Below are 14,015 nucleotides of genomic sequence, written 5' to 3'. Positions count from 1 at the left end.
TGCACGGCAAAGGGATATCGATTACTACATACGCCTTCATGGATGCAGGATCGACATCAACACTGAGGTGGTGTATAGTTTGTGGAAGGAACTAAATCTAAAAGGCGAGAAGTCTCCGCTACGCATTTCGTGCACAGGAAGATATGATCAAGATTCGATTGTATTCTCAGCGCACATTTTCATACTCAGGACAGCGCTTCCGTCGTCCGGAGGTGCATACCGTACGCAGCCTAGATCTTCCGGAACAGTCAATGTCAGCGACCGAGCTAGCAAAGGATTTCCATTATTTGACAGATCTACCAATCGACTCTTATGCTGTAGCAAAATTCCGAATCCTGTTGGGAGTTGACAGCTTCAGACTGGAGCTCCCACTCGATTCCAGAGAAGGGAGCCTGGCTGGGCGGGGTAGTCTACTGTCTGTGCTCTTGTCTGTCAGGACAAACGAATGCGAAAAACGATGTTCCGTATTGCCATCACATCTGCCAATGCGAAGGACTACCATTCAGTTGTCAAGATCGGATCAAGTCAAGAGTTACTTCTCCCTCGATAGTCTTGGAGTACAACTAAACGGAAAGCCGTTGATGTCGAAAAACGACGAACGAGCGATGAAACTGTTACAAGACAACACGGTTCTGTAGAATAAACGCTTTTGCGATACGATGATGTTAACTACCGTCGAGCAAAGTCATGGCAAGACTGCAATGGGACCAGCGCTGGCCAAGGCTATTCAGAAAAAAAAAACTCAGACTGCCAAGCGAAAGTAGTTCCCTGTGGTAAATCCCAGTAAACCGGGCAAGCTACGAATCGTCTGGGATGCTGCCGCTAAAGTGGAAAACCTGTCTCTCAATTCGTTTCTGCTAAAGGGACCAGATCAGCCCAAGTAACATTTTAAGTTTTATAACGCTCTTGAAGACTATAATTTACTCTACAAGTGTGTTATAAAGCCAGAATCAAAACAAAATGTTCATAGGGAGGTTACACCACTCAAGAACATCCTCCAAAGGTTTCGTGACTACCGCACAGCGGTCTCGGAAGATATTCGTGAAATGTTTCACCAAGTTCGGATCAAGCCTATCGAACGATCAGCATTGTCAACGGTTCCTGTGGAATGATGGCATCCTCGGAGGAGGTCCTTCGACCAGCGTGATGGAGGTGATGACGTTCGTTGCAAATTGCTCTCCAAGTAGTGCACAGTACGTCAAGAACCTGAGCGTAGCTCGCTTCAAAGACCAGTATCCAAAAGCGGTGGTGGCGATATGCAAAGCAACGTACGTGGACGATATGCTCGACAGTGACGAATCCGACGCAGAAGCAGCGATATTTGTTACATACAAGACAATAATACAATCAATACAACATACATTTTGGCGCGTTTGTTTAAATTATAAGAAAACGAATCTTGTTTTTGTTATCGGAAACGTAAATAAAAAAAGAATGTGTATTTTAAGATAATATCTCAGTAGAAAAAATATTCGTTTCAAACACCTACGATGTAAGATCTACTCATAATCTTTGTACTGAGCAAACAATACCCGAAACCGGATGTAAGATGGCAAAGTTATGGCTAAAAACTTTTGCCTCTATTATTCGATGGTGAACCCAAACTTTTGGCCGGAAGTGTACGTACATTTTATATTTTGTCGTTCGACCCAAATACTTGAAAACTTCTACATTGAGCGAAATAAAAATAGCACGACCATGTTTTTCATGTTCAGAGCTTAAGCACATTCTGTTTTGCAACTTTTCAGTGCATTACATTGATATTGGTGCGGACCATTTACATTTAAGCGGAAAAACTCATGATAAAAGGTGCGAAATCAAAATAGCACCACGTCAGTTTCTCATCATTGTTTGGTAAAGTTTAGCATTAGCATTAGCATTTAGCAGTTCGCACAAATTTGTAGGTGGTACAAGCCAAGACTATTGTATGAGAGTAGTATCACTTTCATCCGTTACCACAGATATTGATTTGGGACTAATCACTAACTCTTAAATGGAAGCAATGCACTCTCCAATAGTCGAGATCTGTTCTGGCCACGTCCTTGCGAATGTTGAGGAAGGGGAAGGATGGTTTGTTGGACACATACTTAAAAAATATGCAGAGAACTCTACACCCAACCGGCGGTTGTTAGATTTTCTAACAATTCTGTATAAGAATCTACCAAAACCTGTATAAGAACTGCGCATATGCGAAATTGTTAGATTCTTATACAAAAAATGTAAGAAAAGCTTACAAAATTATTAGATTCTTATACAATATTTGTATAAGAATCTAGCAATTTCGCATATGCCCAGTTCTTATACAGGTTATGGTAGATTCGTATACAGAATTGTTGGAAAATCTAACAACCGCCGGTTGGGTGTACGACCTCTCATAGGTGCCACGGGAAGTTTTGGGATTGTGTGGAAGGTTATAACAGTAGAAATCGTTTTGGTATAACGTGAAACACAGACAGAACTAAGATAGAAATACAAAGTAGGAAAGGGATGAGCCTGGACCTCCTGCTTTTAAGGCAGAAGCGATAGCCACTAGACCACCGAGTTCGGCTTCTCATCATTGTTTGGTAATGTTTCTGCAAAAATCATCTTAAAATACGCGATAAAGCACTATGTGAAGACAGTACGAGTCATTCTCTAGAATTAATTCAAAAATTCGTTATTCTGTGGACAGAATATTTTTTCCAATAGTGTTCTGCTTGAAATGCTCCAAGCATTCATAAAAACGAAATTAAACTATATTTATATTATTGAATCGTTTTCCCTTTTTATAAAAGTATCGATCATAAATAAACCAAATGTTTCTAAGAAATTAGGGGCCGATGTGAGTCGTTGCATTATCAAGTTGGAAAGTTAGTTATAGCTCCACTAATGACTCGCCGTGGTTGATTGAGCTTATCTCTAGCATTTCGATGTCTGCGACTCAATCCTCGTCGATACCCACACCGATAACAGATTTACCGGAAATCAAAAAGTCGTCATAATCATCATTACTTCATCACTGGCTAAATTTGACATCCAGTTCTTAGTGCAGATCGCAAAAAAAGTATTGTCAACTACCTAGGATGAACTTTTCGACCAAATTCATTCCAAGACATTCATCAAAACAGGTTATGTACATCTCATCAAAATTAAGGGAAATATGTTTTTGATGTCATATGTGCCACTTCATGTCCTCGTTACTTGGAAGAATTGGGCTCACATGTCTTGTTGTCATTAAACAATGCAATTCTGCGCGTCTTTGATATGATTTAACCTTTTAGATCACTGTTTCCTTCAAATTACTTTACTCATATTTTTCCGTAAGCTGATTTCTCCTCCTGTGGGGTTTGATTAAGATGCCTTCAGCGTGTGTTTATAGATTCATACCTCAGCACGCCACGACTCTGCCTCTTCTAGTCAGATCTTCGTGACGTGCACACACATCAGCGGAGAATCGCTTTAACAGAATTTTGTTCCGGCCATTTACGGTCACACATTTTGACGATCATGCCAGTCTATTTTTTGGATCCTGTCGCTGATTTCATGAGGTGAGTTGTATTCATGTGGTTAAATTGTAAAGAATGATATATTTTAGTTTGAAAAGCACATGGCGCGACTGGAGGACCGTCGGAAAATGATTTGTGGTTTGTAAAATCACAAGACGCGTCTCGAAGACCGTCAAAAAAGGTTTGTGGTTAGCAAAATCACAAGGCGCGTCTCGAAGACCGTCGGGAAATGGTATGTAGTTTGCAAAATTATAAGGCGCGTTTCGAAGACCGTCGGAAAATGATTTGTGGTTTGCACAATCACAAGGTGCGTCTCAAAGACCGTCGGAAAATGATTTGTGGTTTGCAAAATCACAAGACGCGTCTCGAAGACCGCCAAAAAAAGTTTGTGGTTTGCAAAATCAAAGGCGCGTCTCGAAGACCTTCGGAAAATGGTTTGTGGTTTGCAAAATCACAAACCGCATCTCAAAGGCCATCGGAAAATGGTTTGTGGTTTGCAATATCACAAAGCGAGTCTCGAAGACCGTCAAAAAAAGGTTTGTGGTTTGCAAAATCACTAGACGCGTCTCGAAGACCGTCAAAAATGGTTTGTGGTTTGCAAAATCACAAGGCGCGTTTCGAAGACCGTTGGAAAATGAAGACCGTCAAAAAGGATTTGTGGTTTGCAAAATCACAAGCAGCGTCTCGAAGACCGTCAAAAAAGGTTTGTGGTTAGTAAAATCACAAGGCGCGTCTCGAAGACCGTCGGGAAATGGTATGTAGTTTGCAAAATTATAAGGCGCGTTGCGAAGACCGTCAGAAAATGATTTGTGGTTTGCACAATCGCAATGTGCGTCTCAAAGACCGTCGGAAAATGATGTGTGGTTTGCAAAATCACAAGACGCGTCTCGAAGACCGTCAAAAAAGGTTTGTAGTTTGCAAAATCAAAGGCGCGTCTCGAAGACCTTCGGAAAATGGTTTGTGGTTTGCAATATCACAAAGCGAGTCTCGAAGACCGTTGGAAAATGAAGACCGTCAAAAAGGATTTGTGGTTTGCAAAATCACAAGCAGCGTCTCGAAGACCGTCGGAAAATGGTTTGTGGTTTGCAAAATCACAAGGCGCGACTCGAAGACCGTCGTAAAATGGTTTGTGGTTTGCAAAATCATAAGGCGCGTCTTAAAGACCGTCGGAAAATGGGATGTGGTTTGCCAAATCACAAGGCGCGTCTCGAAAACCGTTGGAAAATGGTTTGTGGTTTGCAAAATCACTAGACGCGTCTCGAAGACCGTCAGAAAAGGTTTGTGGATTGCAAAATCACAAGGCGCGTCTCGAAGGTCGTCGGAAAATGGTTTGTGGTTTGCAAAATCATAAGACGTGTCTGAAAGGTGGCCGAAAAATGTTTTACAGTATGCAAAATCACAAGCTGCGTATGGAAGACCAACGGTTGTGTACATGAGACGACCAGTTGAGCTATGATATAATGAAATCCGAGAGAAATGGATTGTTCAGAAAGCCAATATTTATCTTGGAATGCTATGACTTAAAACCCATAGCGGGATAACCTATAGGATCAGATATTTTGAAATAAGGTTGCCGGATTTCACAAAGCTATTCGGACGTTCGAATTGATTATGCATAACTTTAGTTTAGTTTAGTTATTGGGTAGCAGTATTTGGGTATACTATGAAGGGATGTGTTGTTGTTGATCATAGTTAAGTGGTCCGCATCTTTCGGTTTGCTATCTAAGTGCTATGCAATAGCTTAAAACTATCGGCCAAGTGAAGTCGCGAAACAATAAATTGTTATACCCGTGGCACCCGAAGTTACGCGTATATAAGCTGTGTATGATCTACAAGCCAAACATCAGTTTTTTCGAAATCTGATTGCCATCACCGCTTTGCGCCCTTCAGTAGTTTCATCAAACGGACTTACACGTTGGTAGCTGTTGATGTCTAGTACAGTGTACACATATATGCATGGTTCTGCTAACTTCAAGATGGAAAAGAATACCTTCAACCCGAATAATGTGTGTGAAGCAATGCATCAGATGTTTGATCAAATTCATTTAGTCATTTCATCCAAAATCGACAAATACATGAAGGATTTGGATAAGCGCATTAGCTGTATTGAAACACGAATATCTTTACTTCGGAGCGACTGTATCTGCAAAGTGAATTCACTAATACAAAGCGTGGATGAAATACGTTCGGATGCTGCTGTGCTCGATGATAAACGACGAAGTGTAAACAAAGCCAAAGAGTTAATTATAACTGGTATCCCTCACTACGTGGATGAAGATTTGACTGCAATCTTTCTAAACATCGCCAATCATCTGGGATATGGAAACAAGGATGTTCCAATTGTTGAGCTGCAACGTCCTCGTAAGCTGAATTCCATACCTATGACATCTTCAATCGTCTGCCGTTTCGCGCTCAGTAGCAGCAGGAAACACTTCTTCCGTCGCTATCTATCAAAGCTATCTCTTAGCCTGGCTGACATTGGATACACCAAGGACAATCGTCATGATAGTGGTAGTCGGATTTTCATCAATGAGGTGTTATCCAATAGACAATGGAACATAAGAAAGTTTGCAAAAAAGTTGGAAAAAGCTGCAAAAAGTTACAACATAATTCGTAATGACCGGAACCGCCATGGCGGAGGATTATGCGTCTACTTCAGAACAAACTTATGCTTAAAACTTTTAAAACAATCAGAATATGAAGGTTCTGTTACCACTGAATATCTTCTTCTGGAGGTCAACTCTGGTCGTGACAAATTCCTTCTCGGAGTTTACTACAATCCACCGAATAGCGACTGTAGTGAGTTGGTATTTAATCATCTTGAAGAATATAAAGTCAAATATAATACAAGTCATATTATAGGTGACTTTAATACTGATTTGAATAAACGTACATCTAAAAGTGCCAGATTTTTAGATGTTCTAAGTAGCCTATCCTTTTCATGTGCCAACTACGAGCCTACTTACTTCCACACATCCGGTTGTTCTTTACTAGATCTTTATATAACCGATTCTCCTGAGATTGTATCCAGGGTTAATCAAATTTCAATGCCTGGTATATCTAAGCACGATATGCTACTTGCGGTTTTGGACATTTCACCCAATGTAAGCCAAGCAGGGTTTTACCAACGCGATTACAAAAACTTTGATAGTCAGCGATTAGCAGCTGCTTTTAATGATGTGTGCTGGAATCACTATTTCTCAATAAATGATACTGATTTGCTAATGGATATTTTGAATATTCACTTTCAGTATCTTCATCAGGAAATATTTCCATTGAAATTCCGCAAATTCAAAAAGAACCCGTGGTTTACTGAAAACATAGAGAAAGCTTTAATTGAACGAGATTTAGCATATAGAAATTGGAAATCCAGTCATCTGGAAGCAGACAACCGACTTTTTAAAACTCTTAGAAATAGAGTAACCTGTTTAATCAGAAACGCCAAGAACATTTACAACAATCAACGAATTAATACAAATGTATCGAGTAAACAGCTGTGGAAAAATGTGAAAAATCTCGGAATATCTAATGCAAAGCAATACACTGTTAGTTGTGAATCAACTGCCGACGAAATTAATAATTATTTCTCGGAGAACTTTTCTGCTGCCGAAAGCAATACGAATGACATTTCTTTTTATGGTGACTTTAGTTTCAGATGCGTTGAAGATTTTGAAATTGTTAATGCACTGTATTCCGTTAAATCGAATGCCTGTGGTATTGATAATCTTCCAATTGAATTTTTCAAAATTATGCTTCCACTAGCACTTCCTTTGTACAGTCATCTTTTCAACACGATAATAACTACCTCTAAATTTCCTCAGGCATGGAAACATGTAAAAGTTATACCAATTAAAAAAAAATCTCGATCTAACAATATCTCAAATCTAAGGCCAATTAGCCTTCTAAATGCTCTTTCAAAAGCATTCGAAAAGCTTATTTCTACTCAAATATCCGATCATGTAAACAGAAATAATCTCTTAAACCCTTACCAATCAGGGTTTCGTAAAAGTCATAGTACTGAGACAGCACTAATGAAGGTCCATGATGATATTGCTTCGAAGATTGACAAAAAAGGAATTGCTGTACTTTTATTAATTGATTTTGCTAAAGCATTCGATCGTGTGTCACACAGAAAACTTTTAAATAAGCTTGGAACTGTTTTCGGTTTCTCACAGACCGCTGTTTCCTTAATTAAGACATATCGTAAAGGCCGATATCAAGCAGTTTTTCATAATTATGTTTTTTCTACTTTCCGTTCTATTGACTCTGGTGTTCCTCAAGGGTCAATAATTGGGCCCCTGCTCTTCTCATTATTTATTAATGATCTTCCTTTAGCACTTCAGTTTTGCTCAGTGCATATGTTCGCAGACGACGTACAAATTTACTTTTGTGCAGAACCGAATACTTCCATTGAAGTAATTGCTAGGTTAATAAACCATGATCTGCAACAGATAGCTCAGTGGTCTCAGAATAACTCTCTCCCTATCAACACATCCAAAACCAAAGCGATTCTAATCAACCGCCAACGATCTACCATTGATATCCCCGAGTTATTTTTGAATAACGAAGCAATCCAATTTACAAATCAGGTTAATAATCTTGGTGTTATATTCAATTCGAAATTAGACTGGGAGCCGCAAATAAACTCTCAAGTAGGAAAAATTTACGGTATCATTAAACAGCTATCTCTTACTGCCAAGCGTCTCAACTGTACAACCAAATTGAAGTTATTTAAATCACTAATTTATCCACATTTTATTTTCAATGATTTCATTTATTTGAACGCTTCCATGAGCTCACTTAACAAATTGCGCATAGCACTAAATGCGTGCATTAGATTTGTTTTTAATATTCCTAGATATGGAAGTGTCTCTCACCTTCAAAGAGCACTAATAAATTGTCCGTTTGAACAATTCTATAAGTTCAGATCTTGCTGTCACATTTTTCGTATATACAGGGTTGTTACGACTACGCGGATTTCGCGATTTTCGCGGATTTCGCGGTTTTCGCGGATTTGGCGCGGATTTACATAACGATTTTAGGACTTCGCGCGGATTTGGCGCGGATTTAGTTTAAGGTGAAAATTTAATAAATAAAATGCTAGATCTCAGGATTTTCTGGACGTTTATTTGAAAATTAGTTTTATGATCTATCTAGATGGGCTTCATCTTCGTTAGCAATAGTTATTGAAAACAAAATTTACGTTTGCAGTCAATCACTCACATTATTTTGTTAAAAAGCTTTTATTGAATGCCATGATTACACACTTGAGCATTATTTTTTTTTTTCTTTATTAGAGTGATTTTTTTAAATATTTGATTAAGTTCATCACTGACGCACTTGAGCATTCATTAAACAAATGTTATGAAGAGAGTGGCTCTACTTGTTGTCATTTTTAATGCATTCTGAAAAATGACGCATTCAAAACATGTCTGTTCAAGGACATGAACCCCCATTTTTTATCTCACCAATTTCGTCGTAATTCCAGGATATTTGTCGGTTTCTTATTGATTATTCCTTTCACGATGAATCACATAGCATGATATATCATTTTTCTTCAGGATTTCTCCCATAGTGTAGAACATTTTATATTACTTTCATAGCATTCATCCAGAGCAAAAAGGAATATGCAACAATTGAAAACACAAAAATGTTCCTTGATGTTATGCAGATGCCTCATTTTAATACCGTTTTGATTTAAATCCCGAACATGACTCATATTCAGAACACTGGCGTTTTAGCGCCCTAACACTATAATTTTCATCTGTTTTCCGAACTGAGGATTACAAACGAATTCAAGCTCCTATGGATAAAAATACACGAAAAAAGCCTAAATGGCCTTTTTAAAACGAGTGTTTGGAATATGAGTCACGTTCGGAATATGAGTCAAAACGGTAAGTGCTTCCGCAGAAATTTGTTAAAATATTAAAAGGTGATCTTCAAAAGATATTCCTGTAAAAACGTGGTAATTTCATTAGTATTTTTTGCAATATTTTCGGATAACTCCGATGATATTTTCACAGGAATACAAACAGAAAAATTACGAAACCGCCTAAGAAATTTTGACAAGGATTCTATGAAGAATTTAATAAATAAATGTCTACAACCTGAAGAGGATTTCTGCAGCATTTAGAATCCGTTAAATTATAAAAAATGGAGGAATTTCTTGAACCGCAGCAATTACTGTAAAAAAGTTTGCAGTAATGTTGTCTTGAATTTACGAAAGAATTCTCGGAATGTTGTTCACCGGCATTCACAAAAGGAAGTCTTCAGAAATTTCCATGAAGGAAACTCCGAATGTACTTCCGGCAGATTTTTTTCCCAGAGTCCCAGAGAAATTTCCGCAAGAAATTACGTTGCGATTTTCTCAAACATTTTGTTAGCGGTAATCACAGGAATATCTGTAAAAAAAAACTTACAAATTGCGCCTCGAATGTGACGAAAGGTTTTTCGGAAGTTTTTACGCAGCAAGTCACCCACAGTCAATTTCTGTATGAATTTCCAAACCTTTTTCCGCAGGAATTAATGAAGGGATGTCCGCATGTAGTCTCTAAAGATTTTCCGCAGGTTGTTTTTGATGCTAAAATTTTCAACAAATTATTATATTCAATTTATAACAAAATTCCAGAATCAACTTCCGCATAAGTTCTCTGGGGAACTTTTGCAAGAAAACCAGGATGAATTTCGACAGATATTCTCGGGAAATTTCGAAGCTCTACGCAAGTTTATAATTACAACAAAGTTGCAAAGTTCCTTCTGAAGAAATTGCCGTTTTCGACAGATTATTTGTGATTTGCCAAGTTCATCTATTCATCAATTATGATCAAATCTTGCCTAAACATTTCTTGTATATCAATGCATCTTTGTGCCGAATTCCACTGACAATAATGGAACAAAAAATGTCAAAATCATCATCTCATTTAAAAATCGGTGCGTATTGAAATAGTTTTGGCTGTTTAGTTCTTGTTTACTTCAGTATTTCTAGTAGCGAAAACTTAGATGGTCGGTGGGGGTTGTTAAATTAACTGCAATTTTCTTAGTCCTATTTTCAATTTGGTACAAACATGTGCAAAATTGAAGCTTTTAATCATATTTAAAATCAGGAATATTAAAAAACGACCTCGAAGAGAAGACGTTTAGCAGATTGTGGTAACCAAAATTGATATTTCACGTGTATTTGCTTAAAATTTAGTTCTGGGAGTTTAGATTAGTTTCTTTAGCGCGGAAATGGCGCGGATTTGATTTTAGTCAGCGCGGATTTGGCGCGGAAAATATTTCAGAATCTCCGTAACAACCCTGTATATATTCATCCGGTACACCTAATTATCTGTCCTCAAAACTAAAACCATGCAGAAATATAAGAACTAAAAATTTTTTAGTTCCTCCGCATCAATCGAGTTATTATAGTCGATCGTTATTCGTAAGGGGTATAACTGTCTGGAATAATCTCCCACTCATCTTAAAATTCTCTATAAACATATCGAACTTTAAACGAGATCTGCTGTTAGAGTTGAATGACGCGCACTAAACATGAATACACAATATTGTTTGAATTAGACCTACATTGCACAGTTAAGTTGTAAGATCAGGTGAAAAATTTGAATTGCACAGTTGTAAGATCAGGTGAAAAATTTGAATTACGCATCCTTCTGTATACATTCACATTGTAACATTTAAAAAGATTGTCAATCTTACGTTACATAAATATAACGAATAAAATAAATAAATAAATATGTCAGCTTTTGGGAAATTTAAGAAAAACGTCATTTGCAAGGCGTTTGCTCGGAAGGTAAACATCAATACGCTGAAGTTCAGATTGATGGTGTACTATACGCGAGTAGGATTAAATGTAACGCTTTGGATTGTATTTGAATTGGATTTGAACTGGATTTGGAACGGATTTGGATTGAATGTGAATTGGATTTGGAATGGATTTGGATTGTATTTCAAGTGGATTTGCTAAAATCTCGGATAATAAACGAAAGCCATTGACTTCGTAAGTTAGTTGTTCTCTCATCATCCAATAATTGCTTAGATTCTAATCTAAGAGCTGATGTTGTTGAGACAAGTTTATTTTGGTGTGCAGTTTTCAATAAATTTAGTCTGTTTCTCAAATGCAATAGATATGCACCTTCATCTCATTTAAATAACCCAGGAGATAATTAAGCATTTCATCCTATGCCAGAAGATTTTTTTGTGTTTTTTAATGAGAGAAGAAGGGGAATGTGGGGTTTGAGTAAGATGCCTTTCTGAATTGAAATTACCATCTTCTGTTCATAATTTCAGAAAATATTGGTAAAAGCATGGTGGTGTTATTTTTATATCGCTTAGTGTATAATATGAACATTGTTTATGAATAATGGAATACATACATACATTGTTTGATTAAATTACATACATTTTTGTTTGAAATGTTTAACGAGATAAAATAATAAATAACGACTTCTTCAACATTGCGTTTCATGATACTCGCAGTTGAGTCACGATGTGTAGAATAACACATAATCTTTTCACGTACAAAGATAAGTAAGTAAATCGAAAACGGCTGCAATAATACTTAAAAAGGGGTCATCCATAAAACACATTTTTTTCGATTTAAGGTTTTTCTTTTGCTAGTGAGGCAAATAGTGTGCACAATTTTCAAATTATGAGAGAGGAGTTAAAGAATTTCTTGAACAAAGTAGTTTATGCGTTGTCCCGAATGCCATTAAAACTCTCTAATAACTCCATCTCTGCCGCTTGATGATTAACGCCTACTCCACCTCTCGCTGTACTGGAAATCGCCTTTCCAAGTTGATGCATCATAAATATCCCATCATGACAGAATGTCGCGACTTTTATAACCGCGCAGCAGCAGGCGGCATTCTTCGCTGGAGGGTTGCGAGATAAGCCCCGACAAAATGCTTTTCGATACGATTAGAACGGAATTCCGGCGGTGGTGGTCCAGCTTGACCGCCGCGAACAATTCACCAATCAGCATCGCCATTGTGCCCGATTTGCCTCGTCACCGATTAGGAATGACGACTCGTCATTGACGAGTCGCTTCGTTAGACGTATGAAACTGCATCTCTTATAGCGGATGATGATGAGTCATTGCTGGGCAGATGGGGAATTTTATCACGTGGCACATCAGGCAACGAAGGCACGCGATGCCTCCGGGTTGCGTTTCGTACGTCATCGCTGTTCGGAATGCCGTTCCTTTTTTAGTGTAATGCCAAGAATTTGAGGCTCGCGAAGAAGCGGCTGCTCGTTTCTTTGGGACCAGCTGGATGTGGGATGAAGCTGTATCTAAGAACGCAATGTGGTATTGCTGGATTGTTTCACAAGCAAACAAGGACCAGTGCTCTGGTTAAGAGTATGTGATATGCTTTTTATTTTCACCGGTAATGGAAATTTTCTTAAATCAATTGGAAACTTATGCTATAAATTATTCGAAATCCAAACATTTGTACTTGTCATTTAGCTCATAACAACTTTTGATCCCTTCTTCATATTTACTAGTTGGAAAGAACGCAGAAGGGCTCTGCCAATCGAATCACATGACGCCCTACATTTCTTATAATACATTCTACGTTTATTTACTCAAACAACACCGCTAATCCTTTGATCGTCAATTTTCCTTAACCAAAGATCTTCAAACGCTGCAGACCTACACGGGATCGATTCTGGTTGCCGTCAATCCCTACAAAGAGATCGAGTGCTACACCCAGGTAAGTGTATATTTAGATTTTCAATTTGTTACGGGAATTCCTCTCTTCGCGCTATTCTCCAGGCCATACATAGACTCTATAATCTTGAATGCAGACGATGAGTCTTTTTATAGGTCCCGAACGACCGATGCCGTCGCTTAGTCGTAGTTTGGCTCACTCATGAAGTTATGCAGGCATCGAACCGTGCAGTCGCACCGCACCAACTAATATCACTGTCTAAGATCCTACCGAATTAAGTTTTTAAATACGGTTGTTCCGCGACGGATGGCTTGGAGGCGTTTTAGCGTTTGGTTTAGGTGTTGTCATCAGAAGAAGAGCCGCACGGTGTACTGTCGGCCTACTCCACCGCACGCGAGTGATTTATGATGGGCACTGCAATAAATTTGTTACAGCAGCGGCGGTACTGAATACTTCCCGCGTTAAGTTGATGGAGCGGTAGTAAAATTTTCACGACACACTGATTGGCCTACGGATAGTTAGGCTATGGAATTTTCGTTCTGAGGGGAAATGCTCCATCGGGGCTTGACTTTTAGCTGCCTCCAATATTAGACAGCGAAGCGACATGGTATTGGAATGGTGGGAACATCGGATGTTGATGTTTTATGCTAAGAATATGCATCGAGTTTGCACATTATAGTTAATGTTTTTAACAGATGCCAAGAGATTCTTCAGCATCCAGATTAGATCATGCAGTTTAACGAAATTTTGGGTGACAAATTGAAAACTTTCTACAGAGTTTCCGTTTTGTATTGGATGATTTTGGAAATTCTGATAGAAAAGTGGCTTAATGACCGTTCGTTTCCATTACAGAAATAAAATC

General features: G+C 38.3%; 1 protein-coding gene across 1 annotated transcript in view; it reads left to right on the top strand.

Annotated features, from left to right (window-relative positions):
- The window catches only part of LOC134224737 (unconventional myosin heavy chain 6), a 236,132-nt gene that overhangs the window by 140,389 nt on the left and 81,728 nt on the right, over window positions 1–14,015 (top strand). Inside the window, exon 3 of the mRNA XM_062704271.1 lies at window positions 13,133–13,195. Within this exon, the coding sequence (XP_062560255.1) occupies window positions 13,133–13,195 (63 nt within the window). The remainder of the gene's footprint in view (window positions 1–13,132; window positions 13,196–14,015) is intronic.

The sequence above is a fragment of the Armigeres subalbatus genome, chromosome 1 (genome assembly GCF_024139115.2).
Source record: "Armigeres subalbatus isolate Guangzhou_Male chromosome 1, GZ_Asu_2, whole genome shotgun sequence".
Classification (NCBI taxonomy): domain Eukaryota; kingdom Metazoa; phylum Arthropoda; class Insecta; order Diptera; family Culicidae; genus Armigeres; species Armigeres subalbatus.
This window is presented reverse-complemented; position numbering and strand designations above follow the sequence as displayed.